The sequence below is a fragment of the Salmo salar genome, chromosome 14 (assembly GCF_965601325.2).
Source record: "Salmo salar chromosome 14, fSalSal1, whole genome shotgun sequence".
Classification (NCBI taxonomy): Eukaryota; Metazoa; Chordata; class Actinopteri; order Salmoniformes; family Salmonidae; genus Salmo; species Salmo salar.
The window spans coordinates 95,100,338-95,123,369 of NC_138304.1; the positions used below are offsets into that span (position 1 = coordinate 95,100,338).

A 23,032-nucleotide genomic window follows, 5' to 3' on the forward strand; every position below is an offset into this window, starting at 1 on the left:
AATCGTCTCGTTATCAAACTTCGGTTTGACTTTGCATATATAAATATGCATAGCTTAACACATTAAAAATACTTGCTATGTTGTGTGTTTCTTTTTGCTTTTCAAGTCTTGTGCTATCACTCTCTTAGGAACCCGAAGGAGGAAATGGAGAAAGTCAAAAGCTCCAGCTGAAATGTCATTATCAGATATCAGACGAGAGATGGAAATAAGAGTGTGCATAGTGTAATTATAGATCAGAGGCCTTAAGTCTCGGAGGTGAAAACCTAATATTCAACTGTGAATGTTGTTCATGTTTTATTTTCTTTGTTCATTTATAAGCAATTTCCAAGTTTATATAATGTTGAACAGTTAATGTTCAAAAGGGGGGACTGATGGGTTCTGAACTTGAAATCTGAAATATCCTCACTCATGTTACTGAGGGAGAGAGGGGAATGCAGAACATTTACATTCTGTTGTTAGACATCAGGTATCCTTTAGAAAGGAGAAGGGCCACGGTCTGGTACAAGTCAAAAGGACAGCCGTGATTTGGGGAAGAGTGAGGAATTTGGCCGAGGTCAGGTCAGATGAAGTGAGAGAGAACAGGCATCACGGTCACGGTTGTCGTAGGAAGGAGCGCACCAAAGTGCAGCGTGTGTGGCGTTCCACATTTTATTATCACTGTGAAACTATGCAATACATACACATAACTAAAGAACAAAAAACAACAAACCGTGACGCAGCGGTGAAACATACACGAACTCAAAATCAATCTCCCACAAACCCAGGTGGGAAAAACACCTACTTAAGTATAATCTCCAATTAGAGACAACGATGACCAGCTGCCTCTAATTGGAGATCATCCCAAACAAAACCCAACATAGAAATACAAAACTAGAACATAACAACATAGAAAAACTAAACTAGAAAACCCCCATCACGCCCTGACCTACTCTACCATAGAAAATAACAGCTTTCTATGGTCAGGACGTGACAATCACTAAAGTCCTGTATAGCAACAGAGATGTATTGGCTGTCCAGATGTGTAAGGAGGAGACTAAGCATAGGAGGAAGGTTTAATACCAGTGCTTGTGTAAATATGTTTTTGTCTTATGCAGCTGGGTGACCCAGTCGGTGAATAAACTTGGTTTGAGCTTTACTAGTCATCCCTGAGTTTTTACTCTGTTTATTTAGTATCTAACAGTTACTTAGTTAAATAGATAGATATATAGATAGATAAATAGATCTTGGATGCAAAATATATAGAGAAATAAGGATATGTTAGGGCTGGGCGATATGGCCAAAATCTCATATCCCGATATAGGTTATTTCATATCCCGATAACGATACATATCACAATATACACATTTTCTGTAAATTCAATGAATAAATAGTTTATTTAAAATGACCACATGTAAAGGCCTATTTCTTATTACATTTTGAATTATACTCAACAAGTAAAATGTATTTAAATGTGGTACCTTGGGTCGAGTGTTAGCACCAACTCACGAAACCTCCGTTTCTCGACTGTCACGTTCCCTCTCCTCCATGTTTATTTGTGTTGCAAATTTCCTTCCACACGGCATGTGGAAGAATGTGGAAGAACGCAAAGCGATGTCCAATTGATTAAAAATATTGCCGTAAAGAATGTGAATTGCGACACAACGAAATAAACGAAAGAGCATAATATGAAGCGATAGACGTTTTTCTATCGTCACACGAAATATATTGTCATATCGCCCAGCCCTAGGATACGTTATAAGATACTTTGACAGATGTGGGAGATCGACAGATAAACAACCAGACAGACAGCCAACCAGACAGAGGGCCAGCCAGTCCAGCTAAACAGCCAGACAGCCAGACTGACTGACTCATTGATAGGTTGGTTGGTTGGGTATTCCATACCTTCTCTCCTTTCAGTCCAGTTAGTCCATCCCGACCAGGCTCTCCATGCAGGCCCGGGGTTCCATGGGTTCCGGCCAATCCTTGGTCTCCTTGCTCACCCTGGTCTCCCTAGCAACAGAGACACATGATGTTGTCATTAAAAACATGGATCTGGTCTGTGACTCGTACTTAAACATTCAGAAATGAAGATTGATTTAACAACAGTCCAGGATAATAATTCAAGGTTACTGATTACAATGCACAAAGCTTCATCAAATTATTATTAGTCTGAATTAAACAAGTACCTAAACCCAGTAATCGGTTTAATCTGGGTTTGTGATACCAGAGTGTTTGAAAGTAGTTTTGTTTAAGACTACCAAGAAACACTCTGTGTGACCCTGATTTAACCACTACAGTAAAAGGTTATTGCTACTCAGAGACTTTTATAAAGAGCAACCTGACATAAAGAACTGACCTTCTCTCCCCTTAGACCATCAAGACCTGGCACACCCTGTGTAAAGAGACAGGAGAAGACAGAAAGAGAGTGAGAGTGATACCCACCTATAATAGTCCCACACACACACACACACACACACACACACACACACACACACACACACACACACACACACACACACACACACACACACACACACACACACACACACACACACACACACACACACACACACACACACACACACACCTGTTCAAGCCTCTACCTATTCAGATATAAAGCCCTGACAAAGTGCTAACCACTGAGGCACACACTATGTAATTAAGCAGGGTGAAACAGTAGTTTACCATGTAAATGATATGTATAGTTCACTTTGGCGTATTCTGCGTTAGGTGGGGGATTACCTGCATACAGTTGAAGTCGGAAGTTTACATACACTTCGGTTGGAGTCATTAAAACTCGTTTTTCAACCACTCCACAAATTTCTTGTTAACAAACTATAGTTTTGGGAAGTCAGTTAGGACATCTACTGTGTGCATGACACAAGTAATTTTTCCAACAATTGTTTACGGACAGATTATTTCACTTATAATTTACTGTGTCACAATTCCAGTGGATCAGAAGTTTACATACACTAAGTTGACTGCCTTTAAAAAGCTTGGAAAATTCCAGAAAATGATGTCATAGCTTTAGAAGCTTCTGATAGGCTAATTGACAACGTTTGAGTCAATTGGAGGTGTACATGTGGATGTATTTCAAGGCCTACCATGAAACTCAGTGCCTCTTTGCTTGACATCATGGGAAAATCAAAAGAAATCAGCCAAGACCTCAGAAAAAAATTTGTAGACCTCCACAAGTCTGGTTCATCCTTGGGAGCAATTTCCAAACGCCTGAAGGTACCACGTTCATCTGTACGAATAATAGTATGCAAGTATAAACACCATGTGACCACGCAGCCGTCATACCGCTCAGGAAGGAGACACATTCTGTCTCCTAGAGATGAACGTACTTTGGTGTGAAATGTCCAAATCAATGCCAGAACAACAGCAAAAGACCTTGTGAAGATGTTGGAGGAAACAGTTACAAAAGTATCTATATCCACAGTAAAACGACTCCTATATCAACATAACCAGATAGGCCGCTCAGCATGGAAGAAGCCACAGCTCCAAAACCGCCATAAAAAAGCCAGACTACGGTTTGCAACTGCACATGGGGACAAAGATCGTACTTTTTGGAGAAATGTCCTCTGGTCTGATGAAAAAATATATATAACTGTTTGGCCATAATGACCATCGTTATGTTTGGAGGAAAAGGGGGGAGGCTTGCAAGCTGAAGAAAACCATCCCATCCGTGAAGCACGGGGGTGGCAGCATCATGTTGTGGGGGTGCTTTGCTGCAGGAGGGACTGGTGCACTTCACAAAATAGATGGCATCATGATGAATGGAAAATTATGTGGATATATTGAAGCAACATCTCAAGACATCAGTCAGGAAGTTAAAGCTTGGTCGCAAATGGGTCTCCCAAATGGACAATGATCCCAAGCATACTTCCAAAGTTGTGGCAAAATGGATTAAGGACAACAAAGTCAAGGTATTGGAGTGGCCATCACAAAGCCCTGACCTCAATCCTATAGAAAATATGTGGGCAGAACTGAAAAAGCGTGTGCAAGCAAGGTGGCCTACAAACCTGACCCAGTTACACCAGCTCAGTCAGGAGGAATGGGCCAAAATTCACCCAGCTTATTGTGGGAAGCTTGTGGAAGGCTACCCAAAACGTGTGACCCAAGTTAAACAATTTAAAGGCAATGCTACCAAATACTAATTGAGTGTATGTAAACTTCTGAACCACTGGGAATGTGATGAAAGAAATTAAAGCTGAAATAAATTATTCTCTGTACTATTATTCTGACATTTCACATTCTTCAAATAAAGTGGTGGTCCTAACTCACCTAAGATAGGGAATTTTTACTAGAATTAAATGTCAGGAATTGTGAAAAACTGAGTTTAAATGTATTTGGCTAAGGTGTATGTAAACTTCTGACTTCAACTGTATGTCATAAACTGGCTTTTCCAATATTGAAGATGTAGGTACAGTGGTTCCTCCTTTAAAAGTTTTGAGCTTACACAGCGGGACTTAGAGGTACCCAGCATCACGGCTTCATTGCTCCAGACCACCACAAGGGGGAGTTAGAGCACTCATTATGCAGTTGGGTCCCAAGGTTTTTATTTGACCAATCATATTGAGTGGTTCCAATGACGAATTTGACGTCCCTGGTGACTTCAGCAAAGATGGCTGACAAAACATTACGGGGAAGCAAATGTATGTAGTTATAACGTCATAACGAGTCAAGCAAAAAATGTACAATTGAGAGGAATATGTTAGTTAATGTAGAGACAAAAGATTGTACATATTTTTTTTGTCATAAAGTTAATTTACTAAAATCGCTATTTAGCAAGTTTTTTTTCAGCCATATCCAATACCAGGTGTATCAAACTCATTCATAATAGCAAGCAGGGAGCAGGTTTCGAACCCTCAACATTCTAGCCCGAAGTCCAGCACGCTATCGACTGTGCCCAAATGTATTAACATGTTGGGGATAGGGGGCAGTATTTGCACGGCCGGATAAAAAACGTACCCAATTTAATCTGGTTACTACTCCTGCCCAGTAACTAGAATATGCATATAATTGTTTGATTTGGATAGAAAACACCCTAAAGTTTCTAAAAGTGTTTGAATGGTGTCTGTGAGTATAGCAGAACTCATATGGCAGGCCAAAACCTGAGAAGATTCTAAACAGGAAGTGCCCTCTCTGACCATTTCTTGGCCTTCTTTGTCATCTCTTTCCAAAACAGAGGATCTCTGCTGTAACGTGACACTTTCTAAGGCTCCCATAGGCTCTCAGAAGGCGCCAGAACGTTGAATGATGACTCTGCAGTTACTGGCTGAAAAACAGTAGCGCATTTGGATAGTGGTTGATCTGAGAACAATGACACGGGTGCGCGCTGGCACGAGAAGAGTCCATTTTCTTCTTTGAGTCTTTGAACGAAAACAACTTCTCCCGGTCGGAATATTATCGCTATTTTACGAGAAAAATCGCATAAAAATTGATTTTAAACAGCGTTTGACATGCTTCGAAGTACGGTAATGGAATATTTTGAATTTTTTTGTCACGATATGCAACGGCGCGTCACCTTTCGGATAGTGTCTTGAACGCATGAACAAAACGCCGCTATTTGGATATAACTATGGATTATTTGGAACCAAACCAACATTTGTTGTTGAAGTAGAAGTCCTGGGAGTGCATTCTGACGAAGAACAGCAAAGGTAATCCAATTTTTCTTATAGTAAATCTGAGTTTGGTGAGTACCAAAAACTTGGTGGGTGTCAAAATAGCTAGCCTGTGATGGCCGGGCTATCTACTCAGAATATTGCAAAATGTGCTTTCACCGAAAAGCTATTTTAAAATCGGACACCGCAATTGCATAAAGGAGTTCTGTATCTATAATTCTTAAAATAATTGTTATGTTTTTTGTGAACGTTTATCGTGAGTAATTTAGTAAATTCACCGGAAGTGTTCGGTGGGAATGCTAGTCACATGCTAATGTAAAAAGCTGGTTTTTGATATAAATATGAACTTGATTGAACAAAACATGCATGTATTGTATAACATAATGTCCTAGGAGTGTCATCTGATCAAGATCATCAAAGGTTAGTGCTGCATTTAGCTGTGGTTTTGGTTTTTGTGACATTATATGCTAGCTTGAAAAATGGGTGTCTGATTATTTCTGGCTGGGTACTCTGCTGACATAATCTAATGTTTTGCTTTCGTTGTAAAGCCTTTTTGAAATCAGACAGTGTGGTTAGATTAACGAGAGTCTTATCTTTAAAATGGTGTAAAATAGTCATATGTTTGAGAAATTGAAGTATTTGAAGCATTTCTAAGGTATTTGAATATCGCGCCACGGGATTCCACTGGCTGTTGACTAGCCCAGAGAGGTTAACTGGGGTTGGGGCCGATTGTGGCTAAAAACACTGTGCCAATTGGAATCTTTAACGTGGAAAGGGGAAAAAGTATTATTATTCATTTTTCACAAGCTAGCAGGATGGGCTATTAGCTGAACAATCGACTATTCAACCTTTACTAAAGAATTGTCTTATAGCCGAGCTAGGTGTGAACTCCCCTCCTCCCCAACTTGCAACAAATCATTTTCAGGACTATCTAGAAAAAGCAGCGGAGATGCGCAATAGGTTTCTAAGAAGAGGCTATTCTCCACAATGTGTGGATGAAGCACTTCATTTGCCATTGGGGGAAAACACGAGATGAACTGCTACAAAAAAGACCCGCTAAGGCTAAAGAACACTCTGTAATGTTCCCAACTACATATACTTTGAACTCACGAAAAGTAGGCGATACGGTCAAAAAACACAGGCATGTTATATTTACGCGATAAATTGGTCCATGCCAACTGCCAGCCACAAATGAAAATCAGCTAGGCTCTTTTACGCCCTCTTCCAAATGGTAGCTATAAAAGCAGAGGATGTGCACAGTGCAACAATATGATGTGTGAATATTTCTGCCACCCACACACAGGAAAACGGTTCCAAATAAATGACATTATTACATGCTCCACCACCCATGTTATCTACATTATTAAATATCCATGTGGGCTGTGTTATGTAGGTAAAACCTCTTGTTCTCTCAAACAGAGAATCAGTGAACATAAAAGTTTAATTAGGAGAAAAGACAGGGATTATCCAGTCGCAGTACATTTTAATGAACAAAAACATGACATTTCTACCTTCAGATTTTGTGTCATAGAGAAAGTTAAGATATCAGACAGGGAGGTGATATAAATAATACTCTGAGTAAAAGAGAATGTTTTGGAATTTTCACCATTGTCAGGGGTGTGTACGGATGCGAAGTCAGGTGCAGGAGATCAGAAGGTAGTAAATAGGCGCACTTTAATTCCGGTCAAGAAATGACAACATAAGCGTGCCAAAAACACGGAACTTAACAAAAGTATAGCGCCTGACGATACCCACATAACAATAAACAATTACACACAAAGACATGGAGGGGAACAGAGGAATAAATACATGCAGTGTGATTATGGAATGAAAACCAGGTGTGTATGGAACAAGACAAAACAAATGGAAATATGAGAAATGGAGCGGCGATGGCTAGAAAGACAGTGACGTCAATCGCCGAACGCCGCCTGAACAAGGAGAGGAGCCGACTTCGGCGGAAGTCGTGACAACCCTCCAGACATTATTTCCTAAAGGTCTTAATGATGAAATGCCTATGTATGTTTTGTTGTAAATTTGAACATGAATTACGCCCCTATTTCAGAAAACTCTGACATTTTTCTTACACTGTACCCAATGATTTATGAAAACTGGCTTGGTAGGTCGATGTCCTCATTGTGGTTTTACAGACATGCTTAATACGTTTTATGTACACACTTTATTTGAATATTTATGAAATGCATATTGTTATATTGGGTAGCACTTATTTGTTTTTCCTTCGCCTCCAACTCCTTTCGATGCGTAGAACGGATGTGGGTGGGGCTAGGTCTACATAAGGGTGCTAATTTAAAAAACTCACAAAAGCTCTGACGAAGGCCGTGAGGCCGATACGTAAAGCTTATTAAAGATCAATGACACGATCAAGAGCAGTGTGCGGGTTCCTCCTCTTTTTCCTCATCTTATCCGGCTGTTGCCATGCACCTGGAAAAAAGATAGCTCAGATGTGTGAGTGCCTTTTGAATTTGACTTTACAAACAACAAGAGGGCTTAATTGGAGTCTATTTCTTCGGAGCCTAGACCTATATAAAATAATTTAACTGGCTGAGGTAGGCTATGAGGCTGAACAGCCTAATGGAAGTAGGATTTTTTTTTATTAGGCCTACTTACAATTGCAACTGGTCAAAAATGTAGCATCCTACATAAAACAATAATTTAAAGAAAAAAGTCTGCACGTGTCACAGATCTCTCCGGAACTTTCATTATGCACACCTGTCCCCTGTTCCCACTGATTAGTACTTGTATAAATGTGCCCTTTGGTTTCCACTGGGCTGTCGATTATTGTTCCAATGTCCATTGGTCGTGTGTTGTGTTGTTTTGGCTTTCGTGCCACGTGTTTTGTGCAGAAGATTACGCGTCTCGTCCCGTGTGATAATCATTGTGCAATTGTGTATTTATTCTAGGTACTCCTCGCTCTTTTGTTTGGGTCTCAACCCTGTGTTTTGTATAGTGTTTGTTTGGTCTTTGTCCTCGTGCCTGTATATGGCACGATGTAATTTGGGTAAATAAAAAACCCTATTACGCATTCCTGTGCCTGTCTCCCGACCATTTATACCGACATGACAGAATAATAGACCATTAAAGGAGACAGCGGGAATGGCCCGTCCGATGACCCTGCGACTGGTCCGTCCGGCGCCGCCGCAACTTAGGCAGCCACAACTGGGTCGTCCGACAACGCTACTTCAGCAGCCACAACTGGCCCGTCCGACGCCACCATAACCGGTCCGTTCGACGCCACTACTACTGGTCCGTCCGACGCAACTTCGGCAGCAGAAACTGGCCCGTCCAACAACCACGCTACTTTGGCTGCTGCATTGGGTCCTGATCGACCCGCACTGCGTTCCTGTGATTGTCCTCGAGACCGGTGTCATTGCGCTGCTTGTGCAGCGCTTTGGGGGGGGGGGGGGGGGGAGTACTGTCACGGATCCCTCTGGAACTTTCATAGCGCACACCTGGCCCCTATTCCCACTGATTGTATTTGTATATATGTGCCCTTTGTTCACCATGGTGCGGTCCATTATTGTTACGCCCCCCTTCTGTAGTACAGACATGGCCTGCTCTCCCTGATGTAAGGAATTAGGCACTTTCCCATGTTTACTACAGTATGTATTGTAGACTGCACAGTAGCCAAATAAACAAATAAACACATTTCGTTAATAAAATAATGATAAAAAATACCCTTTCAAAATGCAGATGTTGATTTAGTTCTGGATCCATAATGAATTACTATGGGAATAAATATCCCTGATTTACAGAAATATTGGAAGTTGTCTAATGAAGGCAAACAATTAAGAATCCTCCAATCTTGTAGCCTACTCACGACCGTCATGTTGTACAGCGCCATATTTTCCATTCCATCCTAACGGAAACCCTGAGGGTTTCGTTTTTCGATTTTCTCTGAATAGAAACACCATACTATTAATCAAATTAATTACCGGTAAGCCAAATTTCTTAAAATCAATCCCATATACTATGTTATTACAAAAAAGGTTTTCAATTCTCTGGTAATGCCTATACGGAATACTTTCAAATGCTTCTCAAAGATGCCCTCTGGTGGTCAAACTAGCAATAACTTGCAGTAACAGAAAAAATGGCTGAGAATTAAATGACGTGCCACAGAATTCTGCGGCAGCACGCAAGGTGTGCTGCAATATGACGCAACTTGTAAAGGAGGAACCACTGTATACACTGAACTACGTTCAGATTGGTGTTTTTGGTAGGTTCGACAGACCCATGTGTATGTTGTTGGCTTGGTCATGTTAAACAAGCATCGTCAAACTTATGACAAACCTGGTTAACGAAGCAAGCAGAGAAGCCCGTTGCAACTCTCTTGCTGTCAGGTAGAGTGGTCTCACCTGTTTGCCATCGGCGCCCACTCCTGGAAGCCCGGGAGGCCCTGGAAGGCCAGGTTCACCTGGCGTACCTGCTAGCACCTTGACAATGGACGTCCCACTGCCCACCTCTGAGGGAGAAGACTGGCACACCTCACATGACGCACCCTGGGGTAGACGGGAGACACACTGGGTTAGGACGGGTGGCAAAACTCTCGCACACACCTGTGTAGACACACGGATAGCCATACTTTCATGTGTAGACATGCACGCACACACACTTCACCTTCTCGCCCTTAGGACCTGGAGTTCCCAGACCAGGAATCCCTGCATCTCCCTGTCAAAATAATGAAATGACACAATATAACACAACACAACATTACACACTCTAACACAACATAACACAACATGGTGACATCAGCCAGTATTAGATGTAGTGTCTTATCTCCATCTCTCACCTTTATTCCCTTCAGTCCATCCTTGCCACTAAGTCCTCTGGGTCCAGTTTTGCCCTAACAGATAAATAGTTAGAGTACATGTCATCACTTTATCTCCAAAGAGCATCGCAACTGCCAACTGAAATCATTTCTGCATCAGTAATTTCTGGAAAGTATTTTATCATAACGGGTGACAACTATGAATATAAAGTATGTTGATAAAACTATCAGCCACGGAAAAGAGTCTAGTGAAATCACTCTTAATGGTAGTCTACACTCACCGTTTTACCGTCAGCTCCTTTGCCACCAGCGTTACCCTGGAAACAAGATAAACTGTAATGTCAACAGAACTGTACAAATTGCTTTTGAACTAAATCAACATTCTAGTAATAGAGTCGTTTTAATGGGTAAGATACATAAACACATTTATTCCATCAGTCTCTGCACTATGTCAAAACTCCGGTGTCCTACTTGGAACCTTACTCAGTACACACCTTTTCCCCTCTTAGCCCTGCCAGGCCAACGAGTCCAGCCTCCCCCTGTAAAGCACCAACAGAGTGGAGGAGTTACTTCCGGGTCAGATACACAGAAACAGGAACAACACAGGTACAAACAAACAAACAAACAAACACACACACACACACACACACACACACACACACACACACACACACACACACACACACACACACACACACACACACACACACACACACACACACACACACACACACACACACACACACACACACACACGCACACCACAGGAGGCTGCTGAGGGGAGGATGGGTCATAATAATGGCCGGAAAGGAGCAAAAGGAATGGCATCAAACACCTGGAAACTATGTGTTTGATGTATTTGAAGCCATTCCACCTATTCCGTCCAGCCATTTCCACAAGGCCAGGAACTCCACAATGAAGGTGCCACCACCCTCCTGTGGCCCACACAAGACAACACAACAGAACACACACTTACACATTCATTTCCAAAAAACACACATTCACCTGTTCTCCCTTCTGTCCCAGCCCAGGTTCTCCTTTCTCTCCTTTGAGTGTCAGAGTTTGTTTCATAGCAACCATGTTGGCACCAGGTATTTCACCCAGGGTGGGGCACACAGCACATGCATCACCCTTTTCCCCTTTGACCCCATCCGATCCCACCTCTCCCTGCCAAGCACACAGACACACATCATAACAGGGAGTCAGATTAGTGATAACACCCACTAATAGGCATGCTTCCTTTAAGGTGTAGCGTCTAAAGTGGTGTCCAAACAGATCAGTTTAATGTGGTGTCTCTCACAGATCAGTTCAACGTTGTGTCCAAACAGATCAGTCTAATGTGGTGTCCAAACAGATCACTTTAATGTGGTGTCCAAACAGATCAGTTAGTCTAATGTGGTGCCCAAACAGATCAGTTAATCAACTATATCTAATGTGGTGACCCTAACAGATCAGTTAGTCTAATGTGATGTCAAACAGACCAGTTAGTATAATGTGGTGTCCAAACAAATCACTTTAATGTGGTGACAAAACAGATCAGTTAGTCTAATATGGTGTCCAAACAGATCACTTTAATATGGTGTCCAAATTGATCAGTTAGTCTAAAGTGGTGTCCACACACATCAGTGTAATGTGTTGTTCAAACAGATCACTTAGTCTTTTGTTGTGTCAAAACAGATCACTTAGTCTAATGTGGTGTCCAAACAGATCATTTCATCTAATGTGGTGTTCACACAGATCAGTTTAATGTGTTGTCCAAACAGATCAGTTAGTCTAATGTGGTGTCCAAACAGATCAGTTAGTCAACTATATCTAATGTGGTTTCCCTAACAGTTCAGTTACTCAACTATATCTAATGTAGTTTCCAAACAGATCAGTTTGTCTAATGTGGTGTCCAAACAGATCAATTTAATGTGGTGTCCAAATCGATCAGTTAGTCTTTTGTTGAGTCCAAACAGATCAGTTAGTCTAATGCGGTGTCCAAACAGATCAGTTAGTCTAATGTTGTGTCCAAACAGATCCGTTAGTTAAATGTGGTGTCCCTAACATTTCAGTCAGTCAAACATATCTAATGTGGTGTCCCTAACAGATCAGTTAATCTCATGTGGTGTCCCTAACAGATCAGTTAGTCAACTATATCTAATGTAGTGTCCCTAACAGATCAGATAATCAACTATATCTAATGTGGTGTCCCTAACAGATCAGTTATTCTAATGTGGTGTCCCTAACAGATCAGATAGTCAACTATATATAGTGTGGTGTCCCTAACAGATCAGATAATCAACTATATCTAATTTAGTGTTCCTAACAGATCAGAAAATCAACTATATCTAATGTGGTGCCGCTAACAGATCAGTTATTCTAATGTGGTGTCCCTGACGGATCAGTTTGACGACTATATCTAATGTGGTGTCCCTAACAGATCAGTTAATCTGATGTGGTGTCCCTAACAGATCAGTTAAATAACTATATCTAAAGTAGCATCCCTAACAGATCAGATAATCAAGTATATCTAATGTGGTGTCCCTAACAGATCAGTTATTCTAATGTGGTGTCCCTGATGGATCAGTTTGACGACTATATCTAATGTGGTGTCCCTAACAGATCAGTTAAATAACTATATCTAAAGTAGCATCCCTAACAGATCATTTATTCAACTATATCTAATGTGGTGTCCCTAACATATCATTTATTCAACTATATCTAAGGTGGTGTCCATAACAGATAATTTATTCAACTATATCTAATGTGGTGTCCCTAACAGATCTGTTAGTTAACTATATCTAATGTGGTGTCCATAACATATCATTTATTCAACTATATCTAATGTGGTGTCCTTAAAGATTATTTATTCAACTATATCTAATGTGGTGTCCCTAACAGATCAGTTGGTCAACTTTGTCTAATGTGGTGTCACGAACAGATCAGTTGGTCAACTTTGTCTAATGTGGTGTCCCTAACAGATCATTTATTCAACTTTGTCTAATGTGGTTTCCCTAACATATCAGTTAGTCAACTATGTCTAATGTTTTGTCCCTAACAGATCAGTTATTCAGCCATAGAGGAGACGCTGGCCACAATACAATTGTCATGTCACTACATGATCTGTGGTTTAGGATAGGGAAGGCTGCTAAACAATTACAGTATGTGGTTACAGGCACAGCGTGGTGTGTGTGTGAGGAACCTTGAAAGCACTTGTTTGTCTGTATACACAGTGTTTCCAGAACGTATTCAGACACGTTACAGCTTTATTCTAAAATTGATTAAATTTTACAAAAAAAATCATCATCAATCTACACACAATACCCCATAATGACAAAGCGAAAACAATTTTTGTTGGAATTTATTGCAAATTTATCAAATATAAAAACAGAAATACCTTATTTACATAAGTATTCAGACCCTTCGCTATGAGCTTTGAAATTGAGCTCAGGTGCATCCTGTTTCCATTGACTGCCCTTGAGATGTTTCTACAACTTGATTGGAGTCTACCTGTGGTAAATTCAATTGATTGAACATGATTTGGAAAGTCACACACCTGTCTACATAAGGTCCCACAGTTAACAGAGCAAAAACCAAGCCATGAGGTCGAAGGAATTGTCCGTAGAGATCCGAGATAGGATTGTGTCGAGGCACAGATCTGGGGAAGGGTATCAAAACATGTCTGCAGCATTGAAGATCCCCAAGAACACAGTGGCAAAACTGAGCAATCGGGGGAGAAGGGCCTTGGTCAGGAAGGTGACCAAGAACTAAATGGTCACTCTGACAGAGTTCCGGAGTTCCTCTGTGGAGATGGGAGAACCTTCCAGAAGGACAACTGTCTCTGCAGCACTCCACCAATCAGGCCATTATAGTAGAGTGGCCAGACGGAAGCCACTCCTCAGGAAAAGGCATGTGATAGCCCATTTGTAGTTTGCCAAAAGGCACCTAAAGACTCTCAGACCATGAGAAACAAGACTCTCTGGTCTGATGAAACCAAGATTGAACACTTTGGCCTGAATGCCAAGTGTCACGTCTGGAGGAAACCTGCCAAAATCCCTATGGTGAAGCATAGTGGTGGCAGCATCTTGCTGTGGGGATGTTTTTCAGCAGCAGGGCCTGGGAGACTAGTCAGGATCGAGGCAAAGATGAATGGAGGAAAGTACAGAGAGATCCTTGATGAAATCCTGCTCCAGAGCGCTCAGGGCCTCAGACTGTGGCGAAGGTTCCCCTTCCAACAGGACAATGACCCTAAACACACAGCCAAGACAACACAGGAGTGGCTTCGGGACAAGTCTCTGAATGTCATTGAGCGGCCCAGCCAAAGCCCGGACTTGAACCCAATCGAACATCTATGGAGACACCTTAAAATATCTGTGCAGCAAGGTTCCCCATCCAACCTGATAGAGCTTGAGAGGATCTGCAGAGAAGAATGGGAGAAACTCCCCAAATACAGGTGTGCCAAGCTTGTAGCATCATACCCAAGAAGACTCGATGCTGTAATCTCTGTCAGAGGGGTGTCAACAAAGTACTGAGTAAAGGATCTGAATACTTATGTAAATGTAATATTTCCCTTTTTTATTTTTAACAAATTAGCAAACATTTCTATAAACCTGTTTTTGCTTTGTCATTATGGGGTATTGTGTGTAGATTGATGAGGGAAAAAAACAATTTAATACATTTTAGAGTAAGGCTGTAATGTAACAAAATGTGGAAAAAGGCAAGGGGTCTGAATACTTTCCGACGGCACTGTACGTATGTGTGTGTGTACATTTCCATTTTAGTCATTTAGCAGACGTTCTTATCCAGAACACCTTTTCACCTAGTCGGTGCGGGATTCAAACCAGCAACCTTTCAGTTACTGGCCCACCGCTCTGAACCGCTAGGTTAACTGCCACCCTTGGTATACTGATGTGTATGCACCTACAGTATATGAGTGTGTGTGCGTGTGTGTACACAGTTGAGTTAGAGGCTGTACGTATCCCATTCTCAAAGCACATGAATGAAACATGAGATATAAAGGAACCCTGTACCTTCTCTCCCGCCTTCCCATCTGATCCTTGAAGACCCTGATGAATAGAAAACAGGAGATGAGAAGGAGGGAGGAGAGAAGGAGGGAGGAGAGAAGAGAAGATGAGATAATAAATATTTCTAGCTTTAAATGAGCATTTCTGAATTCCTTGATGACTTATTAAACATATATCGCTATATGCACATCTTGCAGAGTGCACCTTTAAAGGGTCAAAGGTTAAGAGTTAGGGGTGCTATATGTCTCACCGGGAGGCCAGGGTCTCCTATCCCAGGTACCCCAGGCTCTCCTTTGGGCCCCGTCTTCCCATGGAGGGCTACAGTGTTGCCCAGGTCTCCAGACAGGACGGGACACAACTCACATGGGTCACCCTGTGAGACAGACACACAGAGTAAAAGAGAGTCAGAGATGTAGAGACACAAACCCACAGGTGTAGAAACACAAACCCACAGATGTAGGAACACAAACCCACAAATGTAGGGTCACAAACCCACAAATGTAGAGTCACAAACCCACAAATGTAGAGTCACAAACCCACAGATGTAGAAACATAAACCCACAGATGTAGGAACACAAACCCACAGATGTAGGAACCAACCCACAGATGTAGAAACACAAACAGTCACAGATGTAGAAACGCAAACAGTCACAGATGTAGAAACGCAAACAGTCACAGATGTAGAAACAAAAACAGTCACAGATGTAGAAACACAAACAGTCACAGATGTAGAAACACAAACAGTCACAGATGTAGAAACGCAAACAGTCACAGATGTAGAAACACAAACAGTCACAGATGTAGAAACACAAACAGTCACAGATGTAGAAACACAAACAGTCACAGATGTAGAAACACAGTCACAGATGTAGAAACACAAACCCACATATCTAGAGAAGTATAGATACACACACCGACAAGTCAATTATATACAGATATTTAGAGAGAAAATCAAGATAATTCAAGCTGGGACACAGGGTTAAGTCACCTTATCTCCTTTACCGCCACCAGGACCCCTAGGACCCTGAAAACACAATAGCGATACATTATAGTAGAGCATGATAATGATGATGTTTCAAATGACACGCTGACTAACATGACTGGCTAACATGACTAATGGACTAACACAACTAACATGACTAACATTACTAACTTACTAACATAACTAGCACGACTAACCTGACTAACATGGCTAGCTGACTAACGTGACTAGCTGACTAACATGACTATCTGACTAACATGACTAACCTGACCAACTGACTAACATGACTAACCTGACCAACTGACTAACATGACTAACCTGACCAACTGACTAACATGACTAACCTGACCAACTGACTAACATGACTAACCTGACCAACTGACTAACATGACTAACCTGACCAACTGACTAACATGACTAGCTGACTAACATAAATAACATGACTAGCTGACTAACATGACCAACTGACTAACCTGACCAACTGACTAACATGACTAGCTGACTAACATGACCAACATGACCAACTGACTAACCTGACCAACTGACTAACCTGACCAACTGACTAACATGACTAACCTGACCAACTGACTAACATGACTAGCTGACTAACATAAATAACATGACTAGCTGACTAACATGACCAACTGACTAACCTGACCAACTGACTAACATGACCAGCTGACTAACATGACTAACCTGACCAACTGACTAACATGACTAGCTGACTAACATGAATAACATGACCAGCTGACTAACATGACCAACTGACTAACCTGACCAACTGACTAACATGACCAGCTGACTAACATGACTGACCTGACCAGCTGACTAACATGACTAGCATGACTAGCATGACTAACATGACTAGCTGACCAACGTGACTAGCATGACCAACGTGACTAGCATGACTAACGTGACTAGCTGACTAACATGACTAGCTGACCAACCTGACCAACATGACTAACATGACCAACTGACTAACATGACCAGCTGACTAACATGACTAACCTGACCAACTGACTAACATGACTAGCCTGACCAACATGACTAACCTGACCAACTGACTAACATGACTAACATGACCAACTGACTAACATGACTGACCTGACCAGCTGACTAACATGACTAGCTGACTAACATAAATAACATGACTAGCTGACTAACGTGACTAGCTGACTAACGTGACTAGCTGACTAACGTGACTAGCTGACTAACATGACTAACCTGACCAACTGACTAACATGACTAACCTGACCAACTGACTAACATGACTAGCTGACTAACATGACTAACATGACCAACTGACTAACATGACTAACATGACCAACTGACTAACATGACTAACCTGACCAACTGACTAACATGACTAACCTGACCAACTGACTAACATGACTAGCTGACTAACATAAATAACATGACTAGCTGACTAACATGACTAGCTGACTAACGTGACTAGCTGACTAACGTGACTAGCTGACTAACATGACTATCTGACTAACCTGACCAACTGACTAACATGACTAACCTGACCAACTGACTAACATGACTAACACAACTATCTGACTATCTGACTAACCTGACCAACTGACTAACATGACTAACCTGACCAACTGCCTAACATGACTAACACGACTAACTGACTAAAAAACAAAACAGTTCCTGTACGCATCCTGTACTCACAGGATCTCCTGGCTCTCCATCTTTCCCTGGTGTCCCAGAATCCCCCTGGGACAGGAAGAGAGGAACAAGATGTAGTAACCATAACAACAGTTGTAACAGTTGTAACATTACAGAAATGTACATTGTTGTGGGATGTGTTATTATCAAACAATGCATACTTCATATACTGCAGCCTTCAAAGTTTCGAAGTAGAATTTAATTGGATTTAAAATAATAACGCAGATATTTTTTACCTTTTCTCCATCCGATCCAGGTGGTCCTCCTGGGGTGCCCTAGGAACAAAACAAAACACAAAAAAAGAGAGCTGAGCAACTATCCCCCTCTCTAACTGTCTCTCACTTTCTCTGTCTACCAGAGCCAAACAAGAACAGAGGCACTCACACACAGGGTCTGCTCTAAGAAGCTTCTTGGTTTCAGTCAAGGGTAACACACTATGTCTGCACTAAGATGTGTTAGAGGTGAATTTATACATTTTCTATATCTATAAGGTTGTCTTAATATCATAATCCCTTCTGCATACAGAGTGATATTGTTGGGAAAGTTACTAATAACTAATGCAGAGGATTTTCTCTCTCTCTCAGAAACACAAGCCACTGAGTGAGCCACACTCATTCACAGCTCGCCAAGAGATTCAAGGACAAACGGGCAGACAGACAGAAAACAGGCTTTCTTAAGCTGAACCATAATTGTCAGTGACCTATATTAATTGTGTAACTAATGCCTATGACCTATGACAACCAACTAATAACCAGGCTGAGGAAGCAACCAGGCTTATCAAGCAGCTACAAACGTACTTTCATTTTATTCGACAAATCCCATGGTTTAACCTGCCTATGGTCAGACAGCTGCAAGATTGCTTTGTTTCTATAATACATTTTCCAGACATGATTAATCTTCTCCTGTCTATGTACAAACGTCATTTATATTTTGCATACGGCCTACCCACCGTTCTATATTAACCAATCAAGTAGCAGTCTTATGTGACAATCAAAGGAGGAACTCTCTAGGACCTCCACCTAAACCTTGGGGTTTAAAATACTCTGTCATTATAATCCCTGTGTGTGTTCTCCTGTGTACATCAAGGTATTAAAGAATTTGAAGTGAAGTTTCGATTGTCGATTTCACCTTTCAGATGCTTTTAGGCTCTAGTCAAAGCTAACACACAGTGTCTGCTCTAAGATTCTTCATGGCACAAAAGCTGCGTCCATATAGCCGGCCTTTACCTGCCAAACCCAGCCCCACCCTGCCCAGTGCATAAAGCATCAGACAACTGGGAGGCAGGAGAGTTATTAAAACAGCACTCTGACTCCTGACCAGAGGATGGCACAGATAGATGGGACAGAATTCCAGGGCAGACACTACTCACTGGTAGGCCTGGTTTTCCAATTCCTGGAAATCCTGGAAGTCCGGGGTTTCCCGGTTCTCCTGCTAGTCCCTCGGGCCCCACTTTTCCAGAGGTACCCTGGGAAAACAAGTTACTAAAGGTTAAAGTTCAAATAGTTCAAATTGACATGAAACAGAAAATGAAAGTTGGATTTCGAGTGTCACTAACACCATGTGTTTACAGTACATGTAGATAGGAAAGTACAGTGTACATACAATGGAAGTAACCATACTGTATTTAAATAGTTCTACATTAAGAAAAGAGTAGCTCTCACCTTCTGTCCCTTGGGTCCCACCACACAGATGGATCCAGCTCGACCCTGTAGACACACACAAACCATAGTGACATCATCAGTGTGCGATGTGGCCAGAAGAAGGTTGGGTCACCTGTTTTGTAGCAGGTATCGATCCCACAGATTTCTCTCAATTCCAACAGATATTGTCATTTTACTGCTGCTGTTTAATTATTTGTTAATTTTATTTTCTATTTTTTACTCATCCATTTTTTAGTTAACACTTAATTTTTATTTAAGCATTGTTGGTTAAGGGCTTGTAAGTAAGCATTTCACTGTTGTTTTCGTCGCATGTGAAATATACAATGTGATTTGATTTGATTGTGGAATGTCTGCCTCCCCATCCTACACCTGGCTGTAGATATCACTCAGCTCTAATTAAACAGTATTAACACCTCTGCCTACAGGATATCTTAACCTGAGAGAGCACACACACAAACACCAGTGGAGGCTGCTGAGAGGAGGACGGCTCCTAATAATTTCCAGAACAGAGTACAAGGAATGGCATCAAACACATGGACTAGAGATGGGACAATAAACTGAAAATGATCGACACCGACCAAAACAACCCCTTATTGTGTCCATTTTGCTCAATAAAAAACCTATAGGCCCCACTAGAGAAATGTAAAATTAAATAAGTTTGCTGATATGGGTGATTGTTAATGGGATAGCTACAACATTCAAGTAGTAGTAGTAGTATTAGCAGTAGCAGTTGTAGTAGTAGCAGTACTATTAGCAGTAGCAGCTGTTGTAGTAGCAGTAGTAGTAGCAGTAGTAGTAGCAGTAGTAGTAGTACTACTAGTAGTAGTAGCAGTACTAGTAGCAGTAGCAGTAGTAGCAGTAGCAGCAGTAGTAGTAGTAGCAGTAGCAGTAGTAGCAGTATTAGCAGTAGCAGTAGCAGCATTAGTAGCAATAGTAGTAGCAGCAGTAGTAGTAGTAGTAGTAGTAGTAGAAGAAGCAGCAGCAGTAGTAGCAGCAGCAGCAGCAGTAGTAGTAGTAGTAGTAGTAATAATAGCAGTAGTAGTGGCAGTAGTATTAGCAGTAGCAGTGGTAGCACAAGAAGTAGTAGTAGTAGTAGTAGTAGTAGCAGTAGCGGCAGTAGTAGTAGCAGTGGTAGCAGTAGTAGTAGTAGTAGCAGTAGAAGCAGTAGTAGTAGTAGTAGTAGTAGCAGTAGAAGCAGAAGTAGTAGTAGTAGCATTAGAATCAGTAGTAGTAGTAGTAGTAGCAGTTTCAGAGCTTAAGTAGCAGTAGTAGTAGTAGAAGTAGCAGTAGTAGTAGTAGTAGTAGAAGTAGAAGCAGCATTAGTAGTAGCAGCAGCAGTAGTAGTAGTAGTAGTAGTATTGGTAGCAGCAGTAGTAGCATTAATAGCAGTAGTAGCAGCAGTAGTAGTAGCAGTAGTAGTAATAATGGTAGTAGTAGTAGTATTAGCAGAAGTGGTAGCAGTAGCAGCAGTGGTAGTAGCAGTAGTAGCAGTAGCAGTAGCAGTAGTAGCAGAAGTAGAAGTAGCAGAAGTAGTAGTAGTAGCAGTAGTAGAAATAGCAGCAGTAGTAGTAGAAGCAGCAGCAGCAGTAGTAGTAGTAGTAGTTGGTAGCAGCAGTAAAAGCAGTAGTAGCAGTAGTAGTAATAATAATAGTAGTAGTAGCAGTATTAGCAGAAGTAGCAGTTGGTAGAGCATGGTGTTTGCAACGCCAGGGTTGTGGGTTCGATTCCCACGGGGGACCAGTACGAAAAACAAATGTTTTTAAAAAAGTATGAAATGTATGCATTCACTACTGTAAGTCGCTCTGGATAAGAGCGTCTGCTAAATGACTAAAATGTAAATGTAAAAATGCAGTAGTAGAAATAGCAGTAGAGTTAGCAGTAGTAGCAGTAGTAGCAGTACTAGCAGAAGTAGTAGTAGTAGTAGTAGTAGTAGCAGTAGCAGTAGCAGTTGCAGTAGCAGTAGTAGTAGGAGTAGTAGTTGCAGTAGTAGTAGCAGCAGAAGTAGAATTAGCAGTAGCAGTAGCACCAGCAGTAGTACTAGAAGTTTTAACAGAAGTAGTAGTAGTAGTAGCAGCATTAGTAGTAATAGTAGTAGTAGTAATAGTAATAGTAATAGTAGTAGTAGTAGTAGTAGTAGCAGCAGTAGTAGTAGTAGTAGTAGTAATAGCAGAAGTAGCAGTAGTAATGGCAGTAGTATTAGCAGAAGCACCAGAAGTAATAGTAGTAGCAGTGGTAGCAGTAATAGTAGTAGTAGCAGTAGTTGTAGTAGCAGAAGTAGTAGTAGTAGCATTAGTATCAGTAGTAGTAGTAGTAGTAGTAGTAGTAGCAGTAGCGGCAGATGTATTAGCAGTAGTAGCAGTAGTAATAGTAGTAGTAGCAGAAGTAGAAGTAGCAGTAGTAGTAGTAGTAGTAGTAGTAGTAGTAGTAGTAGTAGTAATAGAAGTAGCAGCAGTAGTAGTAGTAGCAGCAGTAGTAGTAGTAGTAGTAGCCGCAGTAGCAGTAGTAGTAGCAGTAGCACCAGTAGTAGTAGTAGTAGTAGTAGTAGTAGTAGTAGTAGCAGTAGTAGAGGTAGCAGTAGTAGCAGCAGTAGCAGTAGTAGTAGTAGCAGAAGTAGAAGTAGCAGTAGTAGTAGTAGTAGTAGTAGTAGTAGTAGTAGTAGTAGTAATAGAAGTAGCAGCAGTAGTAGTAGTAGCAGCAGTAGTAGCAGCAGCAGCAGTAGCAGTAGTAATAGTAGTAGTAGTAGTGGTATTAGCAGAAGTAGCAGTAGTAGTAGTAGCAGTAGAGTTAGCAGTAGCAGTACTAGCAGAAGTAGTAGTAGTAGTAGTAGTAGTTGCAGTAGCACCAGCAGTAGTACTAGCAGTATTAGTAGTAGTAGCAGTAGTAGTAGTAGTAGTAGCAGCATTAGTAGTAATAGTAGTAGCAGCAGTAGTAGTAGCAGCAGCAGTAGTACTAGCAGTATTAGTAGTAGTAGCAGTAGCAGCAGTAGTAGTAGTAGTAGTAGCAGCAGCAACAGTAGTAGCAGCAGCAGCAGGAGTAGTAGCAGTAGCAGTAGTAGTAGTAGTAGTAGCATTAGTAGTATTAGTAGCATTAGTAGCAGTAGTAGTAGTAGTAGTAGTAGTAGTAATAGTAGTATTAGTAGCATTAGTAGCAGTAGTAGTAGCAGCAGTAGTAGTAGTAGCAGCAGTAGTAGTAGTAGCATTAGTAGCAGCAGTTTTAAGGGTTATATAAAAAAAACTGTGCTGCACATTAACATTGTAAATGTATTGCTCAATTTAACGTTAACGTGATAATTCAGTCACTTTATCGCCATATGGATT

At 41.3% G+C, this 23,032-nt stretch overlaps 1 protein-coding gene across 5 annotated transcripts in view; it reads right to left on the minus strand.

Annotated features, from left to right (window-relative positions):
• Nucleotides 1–23,032, minus strand: part of col16a1 (collagen, type XVI, alpha 1) — a 164,258-nt gene that overhangs the window by 92,953 nt on the left and 48,273 nt on the right. For all 5 annotated transcript variants that reach the window (XM_045694917.2, XM_082961292.1, XM_082961290.1 and 2 more), the window contains exons 16-30: nucleotides 19,716–19,760; nucleotides 19,424–19,519; nucleotides 18,291–18,329; nucleotides 18,058–18,102; nucleotides 16,384–16,419; nucleotides 15,646–15,768; nucleotides 15,402–15,437; nucleotides 11,395–11,556; nucleotides 10,884–10,928; nucleotides 10,671–10,706; nucleotides 10,411–10,464; nucleotides 10,239–10,289; nucleotides 9,977–10,120; nucleotides 2,336–2,371; nucleotides 1,882–1,989 (exon numbers count right to left, since the gene is read on the minus strand). In XM_045694917.2, coding sequence (XP_045550873.1) covers nucleotides 1,882–1,989; nucleotides 2,336–2,371; nucleotides 9,977–10,120; nucleotides 10,239–10,289; nucleotides 10,411–10,464; nucleotides 10,671–10,706; nucleotides 10,884–10,928; nucleotides 11,395–11,556; nucleotides 15,402–15,437; nucleotides 15,646–15,768; nucleotides 16,384–16,419; nucleotides 18,058–18,102; nucleotides 18,291–18,329; nucleotides 19,424–19,519; nucleotides 19,716–19,760 — 1,056 coding nt within the window. The remainder of the gene's footprint in view (nucleotides 1–1,881; nucleotides 1,990–2,335; nucleotides 2,372–9,976; nucleotides 10,121–10,238; nucleotides 10,290–10,410; nucleotides 10,465–10,670; nucleotides 10,707–10,883; nucleotides 10,929–11,394; nucleotides 11,557–15,401; nucleotides 15,438–15,645; nucleotides 15,769–16,383; nucleotides 16,420–18,057; nucleotides 18,103–18,290; nucleotides 18,330–19,423; nucleotides 19,520–19,715; nucleotides 19,761–23,032) is intronic.